Source organism: Symphodus melops (assembly GCF_947650265.1).
Source record: "Symphodus melops genome assembly, chromosome: 8".
Taxonomy (NCBI): domain Eukaryota; kingdom Metazoa; phylum Chordata; class Actinopteri; order Labriformes; family Labridae; genus Symphodus; species Symphodus melops.
In genome coordinates this window covers 3,949,378-3,962,152 of record NC_136698.1, presented here as the reverse complement: position 1 = coordinate 3,962,152, position 12,775 = coordinate 3,949,378, and the positions used below count along the sequence as shown (strand labels likewise).

Here is a 12,775-nt window from a genome sequence, read left to right as displayed (position 1 = left end):
TTAGTATTCTTCTGGATCTCAACAGGACTGACCTGAGTAATGCAATCACAATGAGCGGACAGTTTTCTGCTCCGAAAGAAGGGTCCTCGGTCTGTGTGAGAAACTAGACAATGTTACAGCAAGACAAAAGGAACCAAAGAGACACACGTTTTAAGCATATTTTAGTCACCTGTGATGAACGTGCATGCATTTAATTGATTGGTCAAAGCTACCCAGGTTGATGATTACAGGTAGCCTCAGCGATGGTTTTCTTTCCCCTGTCTTTCATCTATGAGAAAAACTGTCTATGTTGTATAAGATAAGAGAATATAGTATTAAAATATTGTTGTGTGCATGACATCATGAAGTCATTGTAAAAATAAATCGAGTTCGCTTAATTTCCCATCTGTTTTTATATAATCATCTTTTTTCAATCAGTGGTGCGCCCCCTGCTGGCCATTAGAGAGAATGTAGGTTTATGGCACTTCAGCATATTGGCTTCACGTGAAACCAGTGTTTATCCATTTCTTCTTGAGTTGCAAAACTTGAGCCTGGTTTGTTCTTTTTGCTCGATCCAACAAAGTCACTCATGTCCATCGTTGTCTGTTACGAAATGTGAAAAAATGTGGACACACAAATCACTACTTTCAATTGAATAAAGATGGTGTGAAGTTTCTGCTGCTCAGGATGTAAAAGTCATAAATACGGCCCTGCGCACATTTACCACTAAATAACCATTCATCGATTTGGTAATTCACCAAACTTTTCATGATGTACAGCAGTACATGAGAAACATTCCTCCCTCATGTTGTTGATAGTATGATCAGAGTACACGGTCTTTGCTTGCCCTTTAAACCGAGAGGGCGGATCTAAAAGGGGGGAGTTGTCTGGTCCAGCGTGTACGTGCAGCTGCTTGACTCTGCAGACTGCGGATCACACACAGGGGGACCACAGGTGCTCACTTGGGGGTTTAAAATGGTGAAAATAACAACAGTGAAGACCAAGCCGTACACGGACCAGAAACCGGGGACGAGTGGTCTGAGGAAGAGGGTGACGGTGTTTCAGCAGAACCAGCACTATGCGGAAAACTTCATCCAGAGCATTCTCGCTGTCATCGAGCCCGCGGAGCGCCAGGCGGCCACCGTGGTGGTGGGAGGAGACGGCAGGTTCTTCATGAAAGACGCCATTCAGTTAATCGTCCAGATTGCTGCTGCCAACGGGGTCAGTTTGAAAGACATTGTTGTTGTGTCCCCCCCACCTCTCTCTCTCTCTCTTGAGTCTGCAAGGCTAGCTGGGTTAGCTAGCTGACGCTGCATTCATGTACTACCCGAGTGCTCGGAGTTTCAACCTTCCCAGTTTGCTCTTCAAATTTAAGTTAATATTAAAAAACGACACAGTCGATAGAAGACCTAATGTATATTTTAAATGTGTATCCCTTCATGGACAAATAACAGCAACACTATACCACACTAAAATAATGTAAAGGAGATCAAATGTAATTGACTCAAGGTTATATAATTAAAAGTTGTCGATCGTGAAGGTAGCAGTTACTTTTTTTTATGTCTTTGTGTAACATTACGTCATCTCTGCTATGTTAACTTTTTTCCCCCTCTTTTGGAGTTGTTGATCCAACAAGAGGGAACCTTCTCGTGAATCTTTATAGTGGGAAGGGATTTTTTCCGATTATTGTGACATCACGTAAAGGCACCACGAGATGCCCCTTTCAGAGTCCCTCTGAATTACTCACTGCATGTTAAACGTACAATCACTCAGGTTTAACTTCTACGTGATCGGAGTCTCAATGTGTATTAAACTGGTGACCTTTGACATTTAACGCGACATTTGACTGTGCTTCCTCCTGAGAGATATCTGTATCCGATAACAAGAAGACTTACTTACATAATCATTAAAAAAAAAGAAGAAAAAGCAGGTTGGATAGTAGCTGTATAAGGAAGCACTTCAGACTGTTTGTTTTTGTGTTTCACAATAAACGGTGAGATGCCGCTGGCTGCTTTCTCTCTGTGATGCTGCTGCAGTAATTTGGGACAAGCAGGGTGCGTGACGTGTTACGTGCAGCTGGTCACGTTGCACTTCATATGTCTGTGCACAAATGAATGAACAGTACATACAGTACCATTGCGTTTTCTTTAACCTCTAAAACACATTGCTTGTCATATAGGTATATCTTAAACTCAGGTCCATTCTTATGAAGAGTGAGTTGTACTCATCATTCGTCATTGTTTCTATTTAGACTCGACCTGTGACCTTCTCTTTTATGACTTGGTCACTCCGTCTCCCATCGAGCGTCTGCAAGGCCACTCTGTGCAAGTTGCTCAAAGATGTTTGACAATTCCTTCCATTTCTCCACAAGTGGTTGTTGTTGTGAAATGAAGCGGTGAAGAAAGTGTGCAGGCACTTCTGCTTCCATGCTTACTTAACACAAACAGCTGCATATTTAAAGTGGACATCCTGGACTCAGGTGCAGTTTAAGACCACAAAATGACATCATGTAGGGGGCGGGGAGGGCAATCAGAACTACAGGAACAAAAGTGATGATTGTTGGCTCAGAAAGCACCAGTTCCCTGACTGGGAGTCCTCTGTGTCTCTGTCAGTGTCCAACCAGCCTTATCCCCCGGGAGGCTTTTTTGCCCTCACTCACCCTCGACAACCGCCCACATAACTCTTCTAGGTGTGCATCAATCTATGTGTATTTGTTCTTCTTCTTTCAGATTGGCAATCTGGTGATTGGTCAGAATGGCATCATGTCCACCCCAGCAGTCTCTTGTGTGATCCGCAAGATAAAGGCAGTGGGGGGCATCATCCTCACAGCCAGCCACAACCCCGGAGGCCCCAACGGAGACTTTGGCATCAAGTACAACATCTCCAGTGGAGGTGAGGGGAGACGGCTTCCAGATATCAAGTCATCTCCAGTGTGGAACTGTTTCATAGTAAATCTGAGGAGATTATTATTATTATTAAGATCAGAGCTTGAACAAGGGTTTTACAAAGAAAAGAAATAATTCAGATTTGATGTTGATCTAGATTAAAACGTCAGTATGAGCTGCTCAAAACTGAGAAACTTTTGGACTCCAAAATTGAGATGATCCTGATCAGAAGGATGTGTGGACTCGAATATCAGGACCGATGTGCGATAACGCTTTATATTGGTCAAACATAATAAATGATTAATCATGCATTTAACCCAAATGAATCATAACATTATGACCACTGAAATCTAATGCAATCCAGCAGTTTAAAGAACTCTAAAAAGCTCTGTTTTAACGTGTGCACGTTGGAAATGTGTGAGCCAGCCTTTAAGCAAGCCAGTTGTCTATGTCACGGTAATGCACTCACACTTAGACCACTGGTAACCCCGTTTAACCCAATTTCCAAAAGTCTACACCTGCATCAGGCTCCTCCAGTTTTCTGCAACTGTGGGAGGAAAATAAGGCCAGAACTTTGATTTGACCCTGGATAGCAAAAGTCAGATTTCAAAATCTGGGTTAGTCTGCCCTCTTGTGGTTATTTCTGTCACATCAACATCTGTAATTCCCTTTCATCACATCTGTCCGTAAATATGTCTCACCGGTCTTCTTCTACGTCTCCAGGACCGGCTCCAGAGGGCATCACAAACAAAATATACGAAGTCAGCAAAGGCCTGCAGGAGTATCACATCTGCCCGGAGCTGAAGGTTGATCTCTCCAAGATCGGAAAACAGACCTTTGAGGTGGAAACTTTCAAACCTTTCACAGGTAAAGTAGTGCCACAGAAAGGAGAGAGTCCTGGTCCCACCTGAAGGGACATGTTCTTTTTTTTGTCAGGGTGGAAACATAAATACAAGTGACTGGCAGCTTGGTGGTAAATGTTAGTTTGACTTGTTTAAAGGCAGCTTCTTCACTGCTCTTGTCTGATATTCGCTGTTTCGTGAATCCAGCTGACCAAGTTTGTTGTCTTTACATCGACGGCTGTATGACTTTACCCGTCTTCTGTTTCTTCGTCTCAGTGGAGATCGTGGACTCCGTGGAGGCCTACGCTGAGATGCTGAGGGGCATCTTTGACTTTGCTGCACTGAAGGAGCTCCTGTCTGGAGCCAACCACATTAACGTCCGCCTGGATGCCATGCACGGAGGTCGGAGACAGAACAGCACAACGTCAGGTGTTAGGGTTTAAATAGAAAACGCTTTTTAAAGGCTCTGTCTCTCTTTCCAGTGGTCGGCCCCTACGTGAAGAAGATTGTCTGTGAAGAACTCGGTTCTCCTGCGAACTCTGCAGTCAACTGTGTCCCTCAGGAGGACTTTGGAGGTCACCACCCCGACCCTAACCTGACATACGCTGCCGATCTGGTCAATGCCATGAAAGGAGGAGAATACGACTTGGGAGCTGCTTTCGACGGTGATGGTGTAAGTCAAGTTAGATTTTTTTTTTTTTCCCCTGGGAAACTATCTGAGGAGCGGTTAATAGCCTCGCCATTAATGTATGTTTCACACCCCACTTTCTGTTTTTCTTCCAAAAGCTTTACTTCTGCGTCTTCCCGTTTAGTTTTCTTTGATGACATCATCAAAAATATCCAAAAACAAATTCCCAAAGAGATTTTTTTTTTTTAATTATTTTTTTTAATCTGATCTAAAATACTCTACACATTCTCTACACAGAAGATTCATTCTGTTTTGCAATAAAAAGTTGAGGTGTCCGTTTGTGTCATCGTGGACATTTCCCGATGACGTCAGATTGGTTGTAAAACAACAAACGAGGCGAACGGCAGAGCTCAGCTGCGATCTGGCCCGGAGAGAAATGAGAGAATTTGAAGTGGATTCAAATCTATGATGTCAGCTCTCATAAAATAAATCTAATAAACTCTTTTTATTAAGTCTTAAATTTAAAGCTCCACTAATTGACTAGTTTAACAAACCAAGCCGGGTCCCGGGAGGTGACTGAAATCAGCTCGTTTAGACTTCAGGACATTATTTAGAGAGAACAGTGAATGTTTTAAATTAGCTGAGTTACTCTTGTTTTCTCACAAACATATTTCTCACATCTCGTGTCGGGAAAAAAAAGCTTCATTTTGATTTATAACGGGATGACTTATATGAAAAGAAAAATGTGCCGTCATCATTTCACCATTGTGCTTTTAAAATACAGAAGACGTATTCGAGATTCCCTTTTGAGGACAAGTCCAGATACACCTCCACGCCTTTGAAAAGAAATACAAAATAATAATCAGTCAGTGTTTGTAAAGTGCCAAATGGGCCCTATTCTCTTCAGATCTTTACTAGACTATTAGGTGGTCAAAAACATTCTTTATGGAAACGACTCGTCAACCCAAAGTAGAAAAAAACATAAGGTGGTAACTGAGAGGTTGTTTCTGCTGTTTATCACTGAAGTATATCTACAAAAGAGCAGAGGAAAGGCTTTAGTCATTGTTAAGAAAAATGCAATAAGTCCGATGGTGGACGTCAGGGTTCATTCATTGAGCAATTTACACAAAACACAGCTGATTTAAAGTGCTTTACAACAAACACAAAAGAAGCAAACTGTCCCTGTTTTGTGACCCTCGTTGTGTCGCTCTCTTCAGGACCGTAACATGGTGCTGGGGAAACACGGCTTTTTCGTGAACCCCTCAGACTCTGTGGCTGTCATAGCTGCAAACATCACCAGCATCCCTTATTTCCAGAAGACGGGTGTGAAAGGACTGGCCCGCAGTATGCCCACCAGTGGAGCTCTGGACAAGTATAAAAAACACACAGCATATTAGTGTATCTACCGTCTCTCCTTATCTGTCTGTGTATGTTAATTGTGTGTAACTCTCTTTCAGTGTGGCTAAAGCTCTTCAGATGCAGCTGTACGAGACTCCGACCGGTTGGAAGTTCTTCGGTAACCTGATGGATGCGGGCAAACTTTCACTGTGTGGAGAGGAGAGCTTCGGCACAGGCGAGTTAACTTCACATCAGCAGTGCCTCTTCTTCGCTCTGACACTCATCCCCTCTTTTCATCGTCTGCTGACACTCCAGGTTCAGATCATATCCGGGAGAAGGACGGTTTGTGGGCGGTGCTGGCGTGGTTGTCGATCTTAGCCACCAGGAAACAGAGCGTGGAAGAGATCATGAAGGATCACTGGCAGAAGTTTGGCAGGAACTTCTTCACAAGGTCAGAAATCATTCCATAAACTTTTTTTATTTTCAAATGTTCACCTGAGTCATGAAGTCTTTCAGGTGTGTGGATTTGTATCGATTGGTCCCAGGACTTTTTTTTTTTCTTACACTCAACAAAAATATAAACGCAACACTTTTGTTTTTGCTCCCATTTGTCATGAGATGGACTCAAAGATCTAAAATTCATTCCAGATACACAATATTACCATTTCTCTCAAACATTGTTCATAAATCTGTCTAAATGTGTGATAGTGAGCACTTTTGCTTTGCTGAGACAATCCATCCCACCTCACAGGTGTGCCACATCAAGATGCTCATCAGACACCATGATTAGTGCATAGGTGTACCTTAGACTGTCCACAATAAAAGGCCACCCTGAAATGTGCAGTTTTTGCTTTATTGAGGGTCTGGGGACTCAGAACCAGTCAGTATCTGGTGTGACCACCATTTGCCTCATGCAGTGCAACACATCTTCTTCGCATAGAGTTTATCAGATTGTCAATTGTGGCCTGTGGAATGTTGGTCCACTCCTCTTCAATGGCTGTGCGAAGTTGCTGGATATTAGTGGGAACTGGTACGCGCTGTCGTATACGCCGGTCAAGCACATCCCAAACATGCTCAATGGGTGACATGTCCGGTGAGTATGCTGGCCATGCAAGAACTGGGACATTTTCAGCTTCCAAGAATTGTGTACAGATCCTTGCAACATGGGGCCGTGCATTATCTTGCTGAAACATGAGGTGATGTTCATGGATGTATGGCACAACAATGGGCCTCAGGATCTCATCACGGTATCTCTGTGCATTCAAAATGCCATCAATAAAATGCACCTGTGTTCTTCGTCCATAACAGATGCCTGCCCATACCATAACCCCACCACCACCATGGGCCACTCGATCCACAACATTGACATCAGCAAAGCGCTCACCCACACGACGCCACACACGCTGTCTGCCATCTGCCCTGAACAATGTAAACCGAGATTCATCCGTGAAGAGAACACCTCTCCAACGTGCCAGACGCCATCGAATGTGAGCATTTGCCCACTCAAGTCTGTTACGGCGACGATCTGGAGTCAGGTTAAGACCCCGATGAGGACGACGAGCATGCAGTTGAGCTTCCCTGAGACGGTTTCTGACAGTTTGTGCAGAAATTCTTTGGTTATGCAAACCAATTGTTTCAGCAGCTGTCTGAGTAGCTGGTCTCAGACGATCTTGGAGGTGAACCTGCTGGATGTGGAGGTCCTGGGCTGGTGTGGTTACACGTGGTCTGCGGTTGTGAGGCCGGTTGGATGTACTGCCATATTCTCTGAAACGCCTTTGGAGACGGCTTATGGTGGAGAAATGAACATTCAATGCCCGAGCAACAGATCTGGTTGACATTCCTGCTGTCAGCATGCCAATTGCACGCTCCCTCAATGCTTGCGCCATCTGTGGCATTTTGCTGTGAGACAAAACTGCACATTTCAGAGTGGCCTTTTATTGTGGGCAGTATAAGGTACACCTGTGCACTAATCATGGTGTCTGATGAGCATCTTGATGTGGCACACCTGTGAGGTGGGATGGATTGTCTCAGCAAAGCAAAAGTGCTCACTATCACACATTTAGACAGATTTATGAACAATGTTTGAGAGAAATGGTAATATTGTGTATCTGGAATGAATTTTAGATCTTTGAGTCCATCTCATGACAAATGGGAGCAAAAACAAAAGTGTTGCGTTTATATTTTTGTTGAGTGTATATGACACAATCTTGTTGTTTGTTCAAGTTGAACTTGGGCACCATCTGGTGGTAAATTAGAGAACTGAATCCTGGAGGCCTCTCAATGAATGGCTGTGTTAGAACTATTTTCTTGTCATTGTCTTGCCAGATTTGACTTCACTATCTAACTCCACATTCAGGTACGACTACGAGGAAGTGGACTCTGATGCTGCCAACAAGATGATCAAGGATCTGGAGACGGCGATGTTCGACCCCTCCTTCGTAGGGAAGAAGTTCTCATCGGGAGATAAGACGTATGAGGTGGCTGTCGCTGATAACTTTGCCTACACAGACCCGGTGGACGGAAGTGTGTCCAAAAACCAGGTGAGAGTCTGCAAGGAAGAGCCAACCAGGATTTCCTTTTGTGCTCTTTGAGATATCCAGCTCTGCGTTTAGATGTAGTCCATTCCCTTGAGGAAAATCTTCAAACATTGTTGTGTTCCGGTTTGTTGTTTTTCTATTTAAAGATTTTGTAATCCCTCCACGCGTGTCCAGCTCCATGTACTGTATTTATCCTCATCTCTCTCACCCGCTCGCTTTCTGCATCTCTCTCACTCTCTCAGGGTTTGAGGATCATCTTCGCCGATGGTTCGAGGATTATTTTCCGTCTCAGCGGTACGGGCAGCGCGGGGGCAACAGTCAGGCTCTACATAGACAGCTACGAGAAGGACCCCCAGAAGATTTACCAAGACCCACAGGTCAGGAGCACGAGGAGTAAATCTCAGACATCGAGGTTTAGCGAGAGAGATGCTTGACATGAATCATCAGATAGGAAAATAAACCCTCAAAAGAAACAACCGCTAAGTTTTAGGATATGTGCATGTACATGAACAATCTCAGCAAAGGGACAAAAAAACTAAAGATTGTAATATCATCTAACACCTTATGGAGGTCAAACGTTCAGAGCTCACACGGGCCACAGAGTGATCTGCCACCAGCGGCAAAGCAAAGATCTCGCAGGGTGGAGCTTGTATTCAACATGTGAGGAGATGGAGACGTTTGGCAAACTCTTGAGTTATAGCAGCTTATCAGGGCCAGTATGACAGGGGGAAGTATAGCACAGGGGGAAATAAAGAGTGTGAGTTCCAACAGGACACTTCATAAAGTGGTTTTGGACGGGCGCAGACAGGGAGGTGATGTCGAACGAGAAAGTGAGACGATCTTAAAAAAAAAAAAAAAAGTGAATTAAAGTTCTGATTCAGCCTGTTTTCTTCTTCGGTGCTTACACTCCATGAATGAACAGATAAGCAGAAACACATTGCTTCATGCTCCTAACTTGACAGATATATGACTGCTGGGTTAATGGTTCAGTTGGCTGAATTTAACTTGGTTTGATTTACACACAGAGAGGGCTCAGTTTTAGAATAAGAGGCCAGGTTTTAAGGAAAGAGGAAGCCTTCCCAGCAGACATTTCACATCTCAGCCAACAGCTGATGTTCTGTGAGTCCTAGATTTTCTGCTTTGGTGTGTGAAATATGGCCCTACACAGAAAATAATAGAATTCTTGGAGATGTTTTTTAAAAAGTTGTATTTATGTTACTAGTCTATTCGGTTTTGACTTTTTGATTTCTGTACACACCCACATTTCCCCCTTGGGGATTGATAAAGTAATGTCTTATGTCATGTTGGGCTCAGTTGACATTTGTGTTTACAGGTCAAACTCAGACTGGTTCCACCTCAAACTAAATGCATGAGCATTTTTCACCAAATAATAGTGACATTTCAGTCCAAACACTCCATCACATATTTAACAGATTTTTTTTGCCGAAGTGAATCCCTGTTACGAGGGTCAAAGACTTCAGGAGGAGGCAGACGCCTAGTGTGAGCAGCTTTGGTGTAGCAGGAATTAGTGAGAGGGACATCGTGTTTAAGGGACCACCTGGTCGTAAGAATGGGCTTTGATCAGTTTGAGTAAGAAAAAAAAAATCATCAGGATTTTAGTCAGGACACTTAATTGTTTTTTTCTTTTCAGAAGTCAAACTAGCTCGATAGCTCTCTTCTGCCTGTATGGTAAATTTGAAGCTACAATAAATAGCCATTTAGCTTAGCATGAAGCATAATGACTGTGAATAGGGTAAAAAATAGTCTGTCCAAGTCCAAAGATAACAAAAAGCTCAAACAAAGGAACATGTTTTGATTGCATTTATATATCTGTATTATCTGAACACATGAAGTGAAAAAGATGTGAAATGTTCATGCTGGGGTTTGACACGGTTCCTTGGCAGAGCGTAGTAATTTAGCAATGTCTGCATCCATTGAATAATTGTTTTGCCTTGCCAAGAACTTGCTGTGCAGTTATGTCTACCTCTTTGTGCTAACCCAAGTGAAACCATCTGTAGGGATGATGAGAACAGCGTCACCTGTACATGAAGTCCTAAGTCCTGTCTCTGTTTGCAGGTGATGCTGGCCCCTCTGGTAGACATCGCCTTAAAGGTCTCCCAGCTCCAGGAGAGGACTGGACGTTCAGGTCCCACTGTGATCACATGATTCCTCTGCCACACTGACTCCGCACCCCCTAGTCCTCAGCAACAGGATACCTCCACTCTCTGTGTGGGGGTGAAGCTGCCCTTGAAATCTGTCTTGGCTTCAGAGGTCCTTTCCACAAAAAACTGACTACAAGAATCACATCTCTATTAGAGGTTAACCACTGCCAGTATTTAGCATTAAAGTGAGTTTCCTCGTCATGTTCTTATTGTTTTCTGCAGTAGCAACAACTTTGTCAGATAAGTCTTGTATTTTATTCACGTGTTTCAAGAAAAACAAAATGCAAAGTCAATGTGCAGACTGGAACGCTTGAACAGAATGTGTAGTCTCTGTATCCATGTTCGACGATGTTATTGTCCAGATCTCTTTCTGAAACATATCATTAAATGAGGAAACTGCCAAACTGGCCGGAGATCAGCAATTTGAGGGCAACCTCATCCCCCTAGGTTTTCCCTTATTTGACCTGGTGCCTTCCCCTTCTCTCTGTTAGCTACAATCACCAGAACAGCCTCTAAACCTGAACCATGAACCGACACATGCAGCATTAATAAAATAACCCAACATAAAGGAAATACTGTGGTCTTGTTTTCATTTATTTATATGAGCTGGTATGTATGTAAGCATATAAACGCATGAATTCGCCAAAGTAATTATCCATGCTTGCATTGAAAAAGAATCCCTGCTGTTCGTCTTAGTGTCTGGCATGGTGGAGATTGCTGTTGCAGACCTTGATTTTTCGAGTAAGCATTTGAAAGAGAGACTAAAAGCAAAAGTGCATACGGCGGTAGGGAAATTAATCGAGATAAATGCAAAAATCCTGTCATGCAACAAGTGAGCCAAGTCGTAGGAAGACTCTTCTGCAGATTTAAGTCTGTCTCTCTCCACAAAGACATTCTTGAGGCGAGCAGAGAAGCATCAACTGATGCCTCCTCTGGCATGTCTTCTTGTGTAATGAGATATTCACTGAAATCCTGATTAATGACGAGAGTAATTAAGTGTCTGCAGGTCAACGGATCCCACAAGCGATATCGAAAGACAAACAAAAGAGTTGAAATATCGTCGAGAAATGGAAAGTTTTAACCAGAGAAATGAATGGGTGAAGGACGTTTGAATCGGTTGAAATAATTCTGGTAAATTTGGTTCTTGGAGTGGAGTCAACGTATTCCTCACACAGACACCATATCTGGCTGTACATTGGTTACAATTAAGTTAGTAGAAGTGAGGCTGAAATATTCAATGCAAAGCAAAAGGAAAATTGGTGCTAATCACCTCCATCATCTGTGACACATTTGCAACCAAATTTGGTCGTTCAATCTGACCGACTTGTCCAATTCTGAGCTTTTGCATAGATAAACCCCAAAGCACATTTTCACACGTTTTACTGAAACAAGCTTGAAATCAACAGGTAGCCACAAATAAAACTAAACATGAGGGAAATGTTAATGAAGGTAATAAATAGTGAACTGGTGAGTCACTTTATGTTCTATGTTCTACAAACCAAAAAACAACAACAGATAATCAAAAATCAACATACCCGCTGCAAACAAGCAGCTTCAGGTGAAGACAACACAAAATGCATCTGAGGTGATCAATAGATATACTATTAGTTAAAGATATGCGTGTAGCCTTTACTGTTCCAATACATTTAAAAATCCAGGGAAGTTAGGGGTCCATTTCCTCATCTTACATTTGGGAATATGAAGAAATGCAGTTGTAACTTCAGCCTCCTGTGTTCCAGGTTGTAGCCTACGTCATATGAAGCCTTGTAAAATTAAAGGAATCTGACAAATCATAATGAGAATCAGCTTTATTGGCAGTTGCTCAGACTGTAGGGACTTGGTTTGGGAATCGGGGGGTAGCGGTCCTGGTGATTCCCTGCGGACTGAAGTATGGAAGTTGCAGGAGCAGCACCAGGTCACTTCCAAGGCACCTTGGGGGAAATGCATCGAACGGCGCCATCTTGCTCTTATCATATAATGCTTCCAGTTAAATCAGCAGCTAAAAATAAAATAGATGTTGAAAATTTAAAGGGACAATGGAAAATATCTTAGATAAAACAGCACATTTTTATCACTCACTAACAAGCTGTCTTTATTTTTAGCTAGCTATAGCTAAACTGCTTTCCAATGGTAATTTTTGCAGCCAATAGGAGGAAGAGAAAATGCTGCACATTCAACTCAAGGTCTTTGTCAAGTCAATAGCCTACTGTTGATGTTTCTCTTATTGTACTATGTAATGCTCTGTAACATAGATGTTTCATTCAGGCACTTCCTAGCTAACTGTAATATAATGTTGAATGCTAATGTTTGCTGTTTTGCTTGACAGTATCAATTAATCTTTATTTGTATAGCACCAATTCATAATCAATGCTATCTCAAGAACTTTACAGAAATCAGGTAAAAG

The 12,775-nt window shown here is 42.7% G+C and overlaps 2 protein-coding genes across 2 annotated transcripts in view; both read left to right on the top strand.

Moving 5' to 3' along the window:
* The window catches only part of alg6 (ALG6 alpha-1,3-glucosyltransferase), a 175,569-nt gene that overhangs the window by 49,218 nt on the left and 113,576 nt on the right, over nt 1–12,775 (top strand). The window lies entirely within an intron of this gene.
* pgm1 (phosphoglucomutase 1) lies at nt 844–10,944 on the top strand. The gene is made up of 11 exons (XM_079351437.1): nt 844–1,200; nt 2,709–2,871; nt 3,588–3,731; nt 3,983–4,108; nt 4,189–4,379; nt 5,552–5,706; nt 5,792–5,907; nt 5,988–6,123; nt 8,029–8,212; nt 8,452–8,586; nt 10,286–10,944. Exons 1-11 carry the CDS (start codon nt 955–957, stop codon nt 10,373–10,375), a joined length of 1,686 nt encoding a protein of 561 aa, XP_079207563.1. The 5' UTR covers nt 844–954; the 3' UTR covers nt 10,376–10,944.

What these genes read in the sequence shown, in the direction of transcription:
- pgm1 (XM_079351437.1), top strand. Translation starts at nt 955, where the DNA reads ATGGTGAAAATAACAACAGTGAAGACCAAGCCGTACACGGACCAGAAA. An exon ending in AGATTGCTGCTGCCAACGGG is followed by an intron (nt 1,201 to 2,708) that starts GTCAGTTTGAAA and finishes TTCTTCTTTCAG; the next exon opens with ATTGGCAATCTGGTGATTGG. An exon ending in GTACAACATCTCCAGTGGAG is followed by an intron (nt 2,872 to 3,587) that starts GTGAGGGGAGAC and finishes CTACGTCTCCAG; the next exon opens with GACCGGCTCCAGAGGGCATC.